Source organism: Euwallacea similis, chromosome 29 (assembly GCF_039881205.1).
Source record: "Euwallacea similis isolate ESF13 chromosome 29, ESF131.1, whole genome shotgun sequence".
Classification (NCBI taxonomy): domain Eukaryota; kingdom Metazoa; phylum Arthropoda; class Insecta; order Coleoptera; family Curculionidae; genus Euwallacea; species Euwallacea similis.
In genome coordinates, this window is record NC_089637.1 from 1781639 (window position 1) to 1793871 (window position 12233).

Sequence of the window (12233 nt, forward strand, 5' to 3'; positions counted from 1 at the left end):
TTTTAAAATAGAAAACCTATTGGCTTGAGATTACTGTTGTGAAGTAACATATGGTTGATTAACTTGTTAAAATTGTGGGCTAGTGCATAGATATGTTAATTTATTAATGTGGGATATTGGAAGTTTGTTAAACCTGTGTTAATGTATCTTAGGTGTCACTTTTCTTACAAAGATCATGAAAATCTTCAAAATCATAAAAAGATCTCTAGCATTTTGCTTTTATTTTTATGCTTCTCTCGTATTTTTTCCCCAACCGATGATTCTTTCTTCGCCTATCTAGAATTCTAAAGAATAATAAAATATACATTAAGATTGGGCTAACGATTTCCACATGCTTCAATTAAATCCAGATATAAATCAAATCTACGGGCAAACAACGTTACGTAACTCGACAGTTCCTCATCGAGACCGCAAAAAACTAGACAAGTTGCATTTACATTGACAGAAATATATGGACGCCCAGTAGTCGAGAGCGGTAATTGCTTGTTGCATTATTAAATACTTTTTGATTAAGCCATTTATTTATAAATTGCACTATATATGATGTTGCCCGCAACGCCACAATGCGTATCAGGCGTGGATGTGGTTTATTTTGAATGGTCTCTTTCTTGCAGGACGTTATTCCAAAACTCGGACCACATCCAGATGTCTACACCCGCTCAAGGACTGCCCCCACTGCCCTCCCCATTGGGCAGTAAAATCGCCCCTGAACACCCCAATGCAGACCGATTTCTAGGCAAGGCCTCGCCGTTCGGGCTGCCAGGCGGCGTCGATCATCAGCGTCACTCACAAAGCGATGACGACAGCGGGTGTGCGTTGGAGGAGTACACCTGGGTACCTCCGGGTTTAAGACCAGATCAGGTAGGAATTTATAACGTAAAAAGTAAACAGAAAGTGGCTCGACCTCAAAGTATTTTCGTTTAATGGATATTTTTTAACAAGTGGTTTTTTCTAACTTTAAGGTTCACCTCTACTTTAGCTCCCTCGCAGAAGACAAAGTACCATATGTAAATAGCGTAGGAGAGAGATACAGGGTGCGGCAGCTATTGCAGCAGCTTCCTCCGCATGACAATGAAGTTCGCTATTGTCACGCTCTCAGCGATGAAGAGAGAAAGGAATTGCGCCTCTTTAGCGCTCAGAGAAAGAGGGAAGCTCTGGGCCGAGGAGCCGTTAGGCAGATTCCCGGAGTTATGCGGTGCGATCTGGTAGGCACAAGTTCAAAGTATTTATGCGAAACGTACTCGTACTCTAAGCTGAACATTTTTAATTCCGGAGACCCGAGCAACATGATCCGAGAATTAATGCGTCGTAAACGCGGCCATTACACGTCATATTTGCGATCTTTAAGGCCGTGCCGGTTATTAAAGTACTTTTATTGATAATTAAAGGCCTCGGCCTCGACGTCCGACTTTGATTTAAGACTAGCGTCGTTGAGCTTAATTAGGATTTGATGGTCGAATAGACAAAACACCTCTGCGAAAGGGTAAACCTCATAAACCAGCGAGGGAGGAATTCGCGAAGAATCGACGATAAAAGCCGGCTGTCGCTCTCCTGCCTGATGAACAATTGCGTTTTCTAATTATGCCGGAGCTTTTAATGGGAAACGCGCGGGAGCAATCACTGAATTTCATTAATGAAAAATTTTAATTAGATTTCCTTCGGTGCCACCGAAAAGCCGCCTTTATGCGTTCTGATAATTTAATCGGCAGTTTATTTAATGTAAAAGAACATAAGGCTTGGAAAGCCGTTGCTTAAATCCAATTTAAGGATGGAGTTTTTAATTTAGCGACCGAACGGAGAATTTAAAGTTTGGTTGGAGGACAATTTTGCAAACCGTCTATTACTTAGGCAAATTCAGGTTCCCCCTTTTGATTCTGTGCAGTAAAGGCTCTCCAACATAAAATGCCCCGCCCTCTTATCTGGATAACATGCTGCATTTTATTGTTCCTGCACATGCGGTAAAGCGGCTTTACTGCACACATTTGCAAACTGAAAGTAGCACTTTACCGCATGCATTTGTGAAAGTAGCGCTTTACCGTAAAGTTTCTGCCACGACCACCTATATTAACCATCCATAACAGGTGGGTGTTAAATGAGGGATAGAAAATTAGCAATATTCTTCAGCTGTCACATTAGAAACATAACGTACCATGCGGTGTCCATTCAAAAAGCGGTGTATTCCATAACAAGCCGGTCGAAAAACTTTGCTCTGGCATGACCATGACAAGACCCCAAAATTCCAACACCTAAAGATATAAAACATACACCACTGCATAAAAACTGGCATATTTTAAACTTCAATAATTTTGTTTGTAGTCGGAATTGATCTGTTCTAACAGAGAAAACCTATTTGTCGATTATATAGAGCAAAATCCACTTAGATATCATGGGTTCGATTTCTGAGAAATGTTTAATGGTAAAAATCGCCTGACGATATTTTCACTGCCAATCAAAATAAAGAGTGTTTTTCAATTTCCGGCCATTTTGAAAATTGTCCATAACTTTTTTATTTCAAAGGATATTTCAATTCGGTAAACACATTTTAAGGCACTTTTTTAAGATCAATCCAGTGGCTTACTCAGATTTTTTCCATAGTTGCCCATTTTATCAGAAATACATATATATTTTTAATGAAAATCATAGCTAGCTATGAACTTAAAAAAGTGCCCACGTTTAGCTCTTTCCAATAATACAAAATTGTGGGTATCTATTTCCAAAAATGGCGGAAATATTAGATGTTTCTGCTTTAATCGAAGCGGGCCTTCGATTTGTATTAATTTTTTTACTCAATCACTTATTAATATAATTTAGTGTTATATATTTATTCCAACAAAGTAAGTAACTATCTAAACTATTATTTAGAACTACAATTAACAAAAATGAATTATAATTAAATAAAATGAATGAAAAACAACAATTAAAAATACGCATTTAACAAATTAAAAATCTAATTAAAGACATAACCAACGAAGGTGTTCAAACTGAACACCTCCCTGGTGAATACATAGTAAACATCTTTTACGCACAGAGTTACACCTATTTATTAATTCAGCTGGTCTAATTACTGCAAACTGCATTTAAAAAAATGCATTTCTGATAAAATGGGTAAGCCACTGAATTGCACTTAAAAAAGTGTCCTAAGAACGTGATTAAATAAAAGAAATATTCTTTGAAGTAAAAAAGTTATGGACAATTTTCAAAATGGTAGAAAATTAGGAAACACCCTATATTTCGATTAGCAGTGAAAATATCGTCAGGCAGTTTTTACCACTAAACATTTTTCAGAAATCGAACGCATGATACCTAAGTGAATTTTGCTCTATCTAATCGATAAATAGGTTTTCTCTGTTAGAACAGACCAATTCCAACCGCATGATACACAGACTTGCAAAAAAAACTCAATAGTTTTGGTCACATTACAGTTCAATTCCAGAACCTCTCTAATTGATAAATATATCATCCTGAAGCGTCAAAATAACGTTTTCGCTCCCCATTTTGCCTTCGAAAGTTATCGAAGAAGTTTCCAAGTCACGTTTGAAAGTCATGTCTCCCCATATAAAGGGCGCAAACCCTCGAGTACGTGTAACTTATATTAAAAAGTCAACTTGCAGCCCTTTTTTAAGTGCGATTTTGCAAGATATATGGTCTGTCTAACTAAGATGAAGCACCATATATTCGGCTAAGTGAATAAAAACCGAAGGTCCGTTGTTGTTCCTGGATGGTTGTGACATTTTCCAATTAGTTTTGAATCTTAATCAGTCTTGCCGGAGAAATAAATAATCTTGGGTATGAGCAATTAAAACCGTCAAAACGATCTAATTTACATTTTTCTAATTAACTCTTGTAGCACACCCGGGGGAGACATAAAGCATTAAACGGCTGTTTATTTTCTGAAAACTGCGAGAGGCATCTTTTATTTGTTTCTCTAGGGAAATATCATCTGTATTATTCTACCACTTTTCTTTATATCCACTATGGAAGCCAAAGTGAGAGAAAATAATACGGATTACTTTGAGAACTAATAAATCTATACAGAATGAGTATTTTTTCGTGCACAACGAAGGGATCTTCGAAACTAAAAAAGATAGTCGGTTAAATGGAGAGAGGTTTGCAGTTTTATGAGCTAAGTTTAAAGCCCTATTTGAAGTTTCAAAAATAGTCATGTCTTACTAGTTGCTTACAAAAAACCAAAATAGGTCAAAAAAACAAAAGCGTTTGTAGTTCTTTTATTGTCGATGGTATCAAAAAATGTGTAAATATAAAAGTTGTAGATAATTGATCGGCAAATGCGATAAAATGCATAACTTTTTTGAAGAAGTGATCGTTTTCGAGATATAACACAAACTTACATTTTTTTAAATAGAAACCATTTAAAAAGTGGACCTATAAAATAGCATATTTTTTCCCCTTTTTAAAGATATAAGACTTGATATACTTATTTTCAAACGTGTCAAAGTTATAGCATTTTTACCTGTTTTATTTAATTTTTTTTCCAGTTGACTTTGGAAACAATAAAATTGACAATTAAGTGTCGTGATAATTTAACAATTAACCAAGCATTTTAACATCTTGCAGTTTTATCTAATTTATTGTGCCTAATTTATGTGCTTCTTTAATTCAAAATGAATTTTTCTAATTTAGAAAAACGCGATATTGTAGTGTTAAATTCAATGTCATAAAAATGCAGTTAGGGCTGTAGAACAGTATTTTCAGAGATATTTTCATCGTCTGTAGTCCAATTTGTCTACATTTAAAAGGTTTTATTATAACTTAGGAGAGTATGGTTCCTTTATGAAACCTAAAATACAAAATCGTAATAAAATTAATGAAGTTTCCTAAATAAAAGTTTTGGCCTGCGTAAACCAAAACCAATCTACTTCGACAAGAGAGATTGCCAAACTTGCAAACACATCACAAAGAACTGTTATTAACGTGCTGAAGAAACATAAATTTCACCCTTATAGATTAGCTGTTTCCCAAACACTTCATCCTGATGATGAAATGAAGCGAACGGAGTTTTGCTCGTGGTTTTAAGCATTAGAACCAAGTGTCAGGATGATCCACAATTTCCATTTAAAATTCGTTGGACAGATGAAAAAAATTTACAAAAGCTGGTTTGTTCAATCGACATAATGAACATGTATGGCAAAAGAGAAGCCTAACATTGTTGAATCAAGGAAACTATAAATTAAATTTGGCTTTAATGTTTGGTGCGGTGTTACTGGCTCGACAGTAGTTGGTCCCCATATCTTTAATAATAATTTAACAGATATAAGAATTTGAATTTTTTACAAAATGATTTAAATATTATGTTAGAAGAGTTCAATTTAAACGTATTTAGAATGCTAAATAGGTATCACGATGATGGGGCACCTCCTCACAATCTTTTAATGGTAATAAAAACTTTTGGATAAAATTTTTCGTAATTCTTGGATTGGGAAACATGGGTCAATCGCGTGGCCCGTGCATTCACCTGACTTATCAGTTTTGGACTTTTATTTATGGAAAACCGTTAAAAATAATGTGTACAAAAGAAGCTATAAAACTATGGGTGACTTGAACATAACTGTGAATGAGGCATTTCGTAATATTAATAGATGTTCTATCAGGAAAGCCACAAATTGTATTTTAAAAAAGTGTCAAATGTGTGTTAAAACAATGCGGACTTTTTGAACATTATTTATGATGATCATTAACTATTTATTTAGATACTTTGATTTAACATATTATGTAAATGTAGAAGTTTTAATGGTATCTAATTTTTCATTGTTTTTAGTTTTGTAATCGAGTTAATATTTTTAACTTGAATATCAAATAACATGCAGGCGTTTAAGATGTTTTCAGTTGTTTATTACTGATAACTAAGATAAAGTATGCATTTATTATATTTTAAATAAAACAGTTAAAAGTGCTATAATTTTGGCATTTCTGAAAATAAATATATCAAGTCTTACATCATTAAAAAGAGGAAAAATATTTTAATTTGTGTTATGTCTCGAAAATGACCATCTTCTAAAAAAATATGTATTTTATCACGTTTGTAGAACCATTATCTAAAACTTTTGCATCTACACACTTTTGATATCATCCATAATAAAGGTACTACAGACGTTTTAGTTTTTTGACCTATTTTGATTTTTTGTTAATAACTAGTAAACCACGACTTTTTTGAAGCTTCAAATGTGGCTTTAAACTCAGCTCACAAAATTGCAAACCTTTCCCCATTTAACCGACTCTATCTCTTTTAGTTTCCAAAATCCCGTCACTGTGCATGAAAAAATACTCATCCTATAAATTCAAGTAACGCACTTCTCGCAATTCGCCGGCGAGGGGCGTCAAATTCAACGGTTTAGACGATTCCAATCATATGTATGTACCTACTTAAAAACAAATTAACTATTTCATTAGACATCTCATTTTGCTTAATTTAATATTGTCTATATGCGACCCCGAAACTATAGCTTGAAATTTCGAACATCCAATAGGATCGGAGGCAGTAATATTTCATTAAAGTTACCCACAGGGACCCCGATAAAATCCCGGACTAGACGAAATCATCCCTTCCTCGCCATTTGGTGCAGACAGATTTATTAGCGCCGTAGATCTTGTGCCCTAAAGGGCGAGAGATATGATCCTCAGATTTGTTACATTTAATAAAAAAAGACGTCGAGTGTATGTTTTTGCTTAACGTCGATTTTTTTTAGTGTTCCGAGTCCTTGTCCTCTGGGGATATTGGTGTGTTCGCCTCTAGAGCTGGCCCAAATATCGTGTGGCATGCAGCCTGCTTCACTTGCTGCGTGTGTAGAGAACTCTTAGTCGATCTTATTTATTTCTACAAGGAGGGGCGGCTTTATTGTGGCAGGCATCACGCCGAAACGGTTAAACCCAGATGCAGTGCCTGTGATGAGGTTAGATCAAGTTAATTCGTATTTTTGCGGTAATAATCATCATTTGCTCTTCTTAGATTATTCTTGCCGACGAATGCACGGAAGCCGAGGGCCGGGCATGGCATATGAAACACTTTGCATGTTCAGAATGCGAGCGGCAGCTGGGCGGTCAGAGATACATAATGCGCGATGGACGACCCTATTGTCTGCATTGCTTCGATGCCATGTTTGCTGAGTACTGTGACAGTTGCGGAGAGCCAATTGGTGTAGATCAGGGTCAGATGAGCCATGAGGGTCAGCACTGGCACGCCACTGAGACGTGCTTCTGTTGCCATACTTGCCGCACCTCTCTTTTGGGCCGGCCATTTTTGCCCCGCAGAGGAGCTATCTACTGCTCCATTGCCTGCAGCAAGGGAGAACCACCCACACCATCTGACAGTAGCGGCCCTGGGACTAGGTACGTAGACGAGAAATTTTAAGTTGATTATCTAATGAGTTGCTATTACACAGAATTCCACGACAAACCACTAGCATCAGGCAACGATCAGACCATGCCGCCTCACCGAGCGAAAGCCTCACCCCTCCAGCATCACCTTCGACGTTCATGACACATCCTCAGAGATCTCCCGTTACCAGCACACCTTCCAGCCCTATAGGGTCAATGTCCTCTCCTCCGATCCAGTACAACACATCCAATGGCATAGGGTCAGGACACGTAGCGGCATCGTTACATAGTCTGAGCCACACTCCGTCGCCTATTAGATCGCCAAAAATGGGCAGAAGAGCGTTGCAACGCAGTCCCAAACCTGACGCTGGATCTCTAGCTAGCACTCCCACACCCTCTGAATGCGGGGAATTGGAAGAAAGGATAGGTGGACAGGAGAAAGGACTGGATCGGGTTTTATTAGAACGAAACTTGGACCGGCTCCTGGCCGAGAGAGGTAGCTCGCCCCAGCAATCTGCAGACTTTGAAAAACTGCTGTGTGCTAAGGATAGAAGTAGGGAGCCTTTGCATCTGGCAGATTTAAGTCTGGATGATTGGACCGACAAGTTACGTGGAGAGGTTTTGTCTAAAGAGGAAGATCAGGAAACGTTACACGCTAACAGCATGCCGGAACTGCCGGTAAGTTACTCCCAAAGATATTTTGTCAGCATTTAATGGATACCTTGCAGCTACCCCAATCGAGCCTAGCGAGTGGAAGCACGCCGGATTCGCCCACCAAAAAGTCACGTGGTTTGCTCAGCGTTCGTTTTCAAGGCGACAACGAAGCATTTGAAGCCGATGAGGCAGATAACGCCAGCATGGAAGCGGCCTCAAAGCGATTTCCGAGAAGCCGTAGTTATAGTGGCAGTGGGAGAGAGAAGAGGCACGTGGACACGCTGCAGAGGAAAAACCGAATGGCCAAAAAGACTACATCTGACGTCCATGTGACAGCTTCTAGGTGAGACAATCATTAGAAACGACCAAACTCAGTGAAATAGCCAAGTTTTCAGGTCCCGCCAAAGTTCGCATCGCCGCTTAAATCATGACGACGACTCGGACAGCCATTGTTCAACCTGTTCTTCTAGCTCCTCTTCAGACGACTTGGACTACCAATTGCCGCCAAGGAGAGCTTATGGCGGAGTACGGATTTCTTACGTGCCAAACGACGCCCTTGCTATAGCCCGACGAAGGCAGCAGGGCAACCCGAAGAGTCCCAATCGGACTACCAAATCTCAGCAGCTGGACGAAAAAGACAAAAATTGCATCATTTCTTGATATCGAATTCTGCGTAGAGTTAGATTGTTATTAAGGAAATGGGATGAAGAAGAGAGGAAGCTTTGGTAAAGAATATTGTATCGCTAAACATTTAAATACTCCGTCTCAAGTGCAATAATCAGGCAAATAGATTCAACGTCAATCAAGAAATGGTGTGAAAAGTCAAGAAGTGACAACGGGTGCATAAATGATTATCCGCTGTGAAATTGATCGTAAATATGGCGCGAGTTTCGGCCTCAAAATGGTAACACTTTAACTGTGAGTGTCTAAGTTCTTCCATTGACCATCACCCTCCCTAACAATAAAGCCACATGACTTCGTTGAATCTGGGTTTCTTCTAACTGTTACGTATACCTTCTTATATGGTATGTATAACTCATTTTGTTATTATTTGCAAAGCGGTAGGCCATAAAATTTTAAGGGCAAATAAAACATAAATGGACTATAATGTACAGTCTTGAAACAGTGTGCAATCGGTCGATATCTTATTAGCATCAAAGGTAAAGGAAAAAGTTAAATAATTGGAGGGACATATACAGGGAGTCTCAAAAACTCTAGCGTTGCCAAATTCTGTTTTATTATATTAAATAGGATTACTTTCAATACTATTATCTCCTTATATTCTATGGGTGATTCTGCACGACTTATGAATCAGATCATCTACCTATATTTAACAGTTTTTGAAATATGTGCTTGATGGAATATACAGGGTGTAGCAAATTCGAGTCTATGTATGGAGATCTCGGAAACAATAAGAGATACTAAGTCGGTTAAATAGAGGCAAAGTTGCGTATTTTGACGCTCACCAATAATTCATTTGTGAATTTTTAAAAATACGAATACTTTCGAAAATATCTAATAAAAGCCGAAAATTTTGCTTTTCGTATTTGCCAAAAAACTCGAAAACCATTATTCAGAGAAAACTGATAATGAAACATTATTAGAATACTTTTTATCTGGTTTTCTATTGGTATAATCGATATTTTTACTTGATGATTGGTTTTTAGGATATCATAAACTACTTTTTATTTTATTATGGGTGCTATCTTGGATTTTTACAAAATTGGAATCTACGTGAAATTTTCTTTCCAGTGATGTATTATGTTCCAGTATTTTAGTGGATTTTATATGAATAAAAGTAAAAAAATCATTTCCATTTAAGGAGCCTTGAACTGTGTTGTCATGTCAAGTCAACAAACGTTTTTTTTAACTTTCATTCATATAAAATCAACTAAAATACTGGAACATAATACATCACTGCAAAAGAAATTTCATGTAAATTCCAAATTTGTAAAAATCCAAGTTGCCACCCATAAGAAAATCCAAAGTAGTCCATGATATCTCAAAAACCAATCGTCAAATAAAAAATACCGACCACACCAGTAGACAGCCAGACAAAAAGTACTCTAATAATGTTTCATTATCAGCTTTCTCTGAATAATGGTTTTCGAGTTTTTTGGCAAAAACGGAAATCAAAATTTTCGGTTTTTATCGGATATTTTCGAAAGTATTCGGATTTTTTAAGATTAGCAAATGAATTATTGTTGAGCGTCAAATAAGCAACTTTGCCTCCATTTAACTGACTTAATATCTCTTACCGTTTCTGAGATCCCCATACATAGACTCAAGTTCGTTATACTCTACAAAATTTTACCATTTTTTATAGTATAGGGAGTTACAATTTGCAAATTATTTGAGGTAAAGAATAACAATTCGCACTTTCTTGTCTTACAGCGAATTGGGAAACCTGACGCAACGCCAAATAAGTGCAGTAATATGGCAGGTAAAAGATACCTGCTTCTTTTTAATATGTTAACAAACGTTATAACGAAACAAGGCCAGTCGAAAAAGTCGGCTATAACACTACACTAAATGTGCACAGGTTGCACTATCCAGATTCGCCATTTTAACTTAAAAAAAAAAAAAATACGAACGTAAAATTTTTTGAGACATCCCATACATATTTGCATATAATTTTAAAATATAGGTAACATTTTTTTCTATAGGTCCCGTTGCTCTAATCTGAAGGGTTCCGGACTAGTAACTTAGCTGATAGTTTAAGCCGAATCGGAACGAATAATGATATGCATGTTTATCGGCTATTTTAAAATCTGTGAATGTGTCTGTGCACTCTCACATATGTTTTTATGCGAATTTTCAACAAAGCAACTGACTAAACTGTCGGCCAAAAAAGTCTGCGGGGACCCTAATGCTAAAAGGTAATAGCAATTGATTACTCATTGTTGAGATTAGCGATTTAGCAGAGCTGAATGTAGCAAACAAGTCCCGGCATTCCATTAAAATTAGTTTTATATTTTTTTAAACGGAAACTCTCCCTGTATTAGAACCCTTATGATCGCTTTTTGTCACCAGAAATGCTTCATACACTGACGCAATCAGCCCATATACAAGGTATTCCCTAACCATACGGCGCAAATTTAAGGAAACATTCCCTGGGTTAAAATAATTTAAAAAAAAACTTAAAAACATATTTGAAACCGCTTAATTCTCGAAATAGAAGGTATTTAAGTTTAAAAAAATCTGATGTTTCGATTTTTTTACTTTTAATGCCTAGGCAGTAAAAAACTAAAACTTTTACTGCTGTTTATCTATTAAATTTGTAGTTATTGAACAACCGTTTAACAACTAGGTGATAGGGGGTTACGTTACAGATTAAGCATTAAAAGTGCCACCTGTTTTGTGTCATTAAAAGTTTATTTGTTCTATCAAACAGGACAAAAATAGATTTAACGAAGTAAAATCTACAAAAATGATGTAAAATAACTACTACCACCAAAGATACATCAATCCATGCTTCTTCTAAGTGACTGCTGAACTCTTTCAGAAACACCAAGGTTTTTTTTTACATCCTATATTTCAGAAATAAAGCGATATTGTAGGAGCTTTTTCTTATTTTGACTTAGAATATTGCGCCATATGTTAAATCTGTGTCGTACGTTTAGGAAACACCCTGTGTATGTACATGTTTATAAGATGCCATGGAGACATAATTTTTTTCAATTTTATCCCCATGGATTTGTACCAAATTTACCAAAATTAACAGATAAAATTATAAAACAAAAAGTGCTACCGCCACTAAAGGGTTAGTTGGGACACCTTATAGTAGGTACAATACAAAGCTAATGTCAACAAAAGGTAATCTACCTACATTAATCCTGTAAACGTGACCGATTTCAAACACATGTGTGACTTTATACTGTTAAGGGTGAAGTGCCTCAACGTAAAAAAGCAAAAAAGGCCTGTTTTTTACTTTTCTAACATTTGCGCCCTTCCTATCAAAAATACGTACCTAGAAGCTAGTTTATAAGAATAATTCATTGTCACCACCCTCTTAACAATAAACTAAGCCATCCATTTATCTCACATAGTAACATAATTAAATATGTATATTCTTAATAAGCTCAGATTTGGCAACATATACAGAGTATTCGAGAATAATATTTTGGGAGGGATTCTAAGGTCAAAAAAAGAAAAATAGTCCCGATCAACATAGATCCGACAATACCTCTTGAACAAACTTTTTTTATAGAGGGGGAAAACCTTCATAGGCATTACGACTTTGTGGT

At 36.6% G+C, this 12233-nt stretch overlaps 2 protein-coding genes across 4 annotated transcripts in view; one reads left to right on the plus strand and one right to left on the minus strand.

Moving 5' to 3' along the window:
• Positions 1-9183, plus strand: part of LOC136417614 (protein prickle-like) — a 186381-nt gene extending 177198 nt beyond the window's left edge. For all 3 annotated transcript variants that reach the window (XM_066403387.1, XM_066403384.1, XM_066403385.1), the window contains 7 exons: positions 615-861; positions 963-1205; positions 6705-6908; positions 6965-7344; positions 7398-8010; positions 8061-8329; positions 8382-9183. In XM_066403387.1, coding sequence (XP_066259484.1) covers positions 646-861; positions 963-1205; positions 6705-6908; positions 6965-7344; positions 7398-8010; positions 8061-8329; positions 8382-8646 — 2190 coding nt within the window. In that variant the 5' untranslated portion in view covers positions 615-645 and the 3' untranslated portion in view covers positions 8647-9183. The remainder of the gene's footprint in view (positions 1-614; positions 862-962; positions 1206-6704; positions 6909-6964; positions 7345-7397; positions 8011-8060; positions 8330-8381) is intronic.
• Klp3A (kinesin-like protein 3A) overlaps positions 1-12233 on the minus strand; it is a 196339-nt gene that overhangs the window by 71131 nt on the left and 112975 nt on the right. The window lies entirely within an intron of this gene.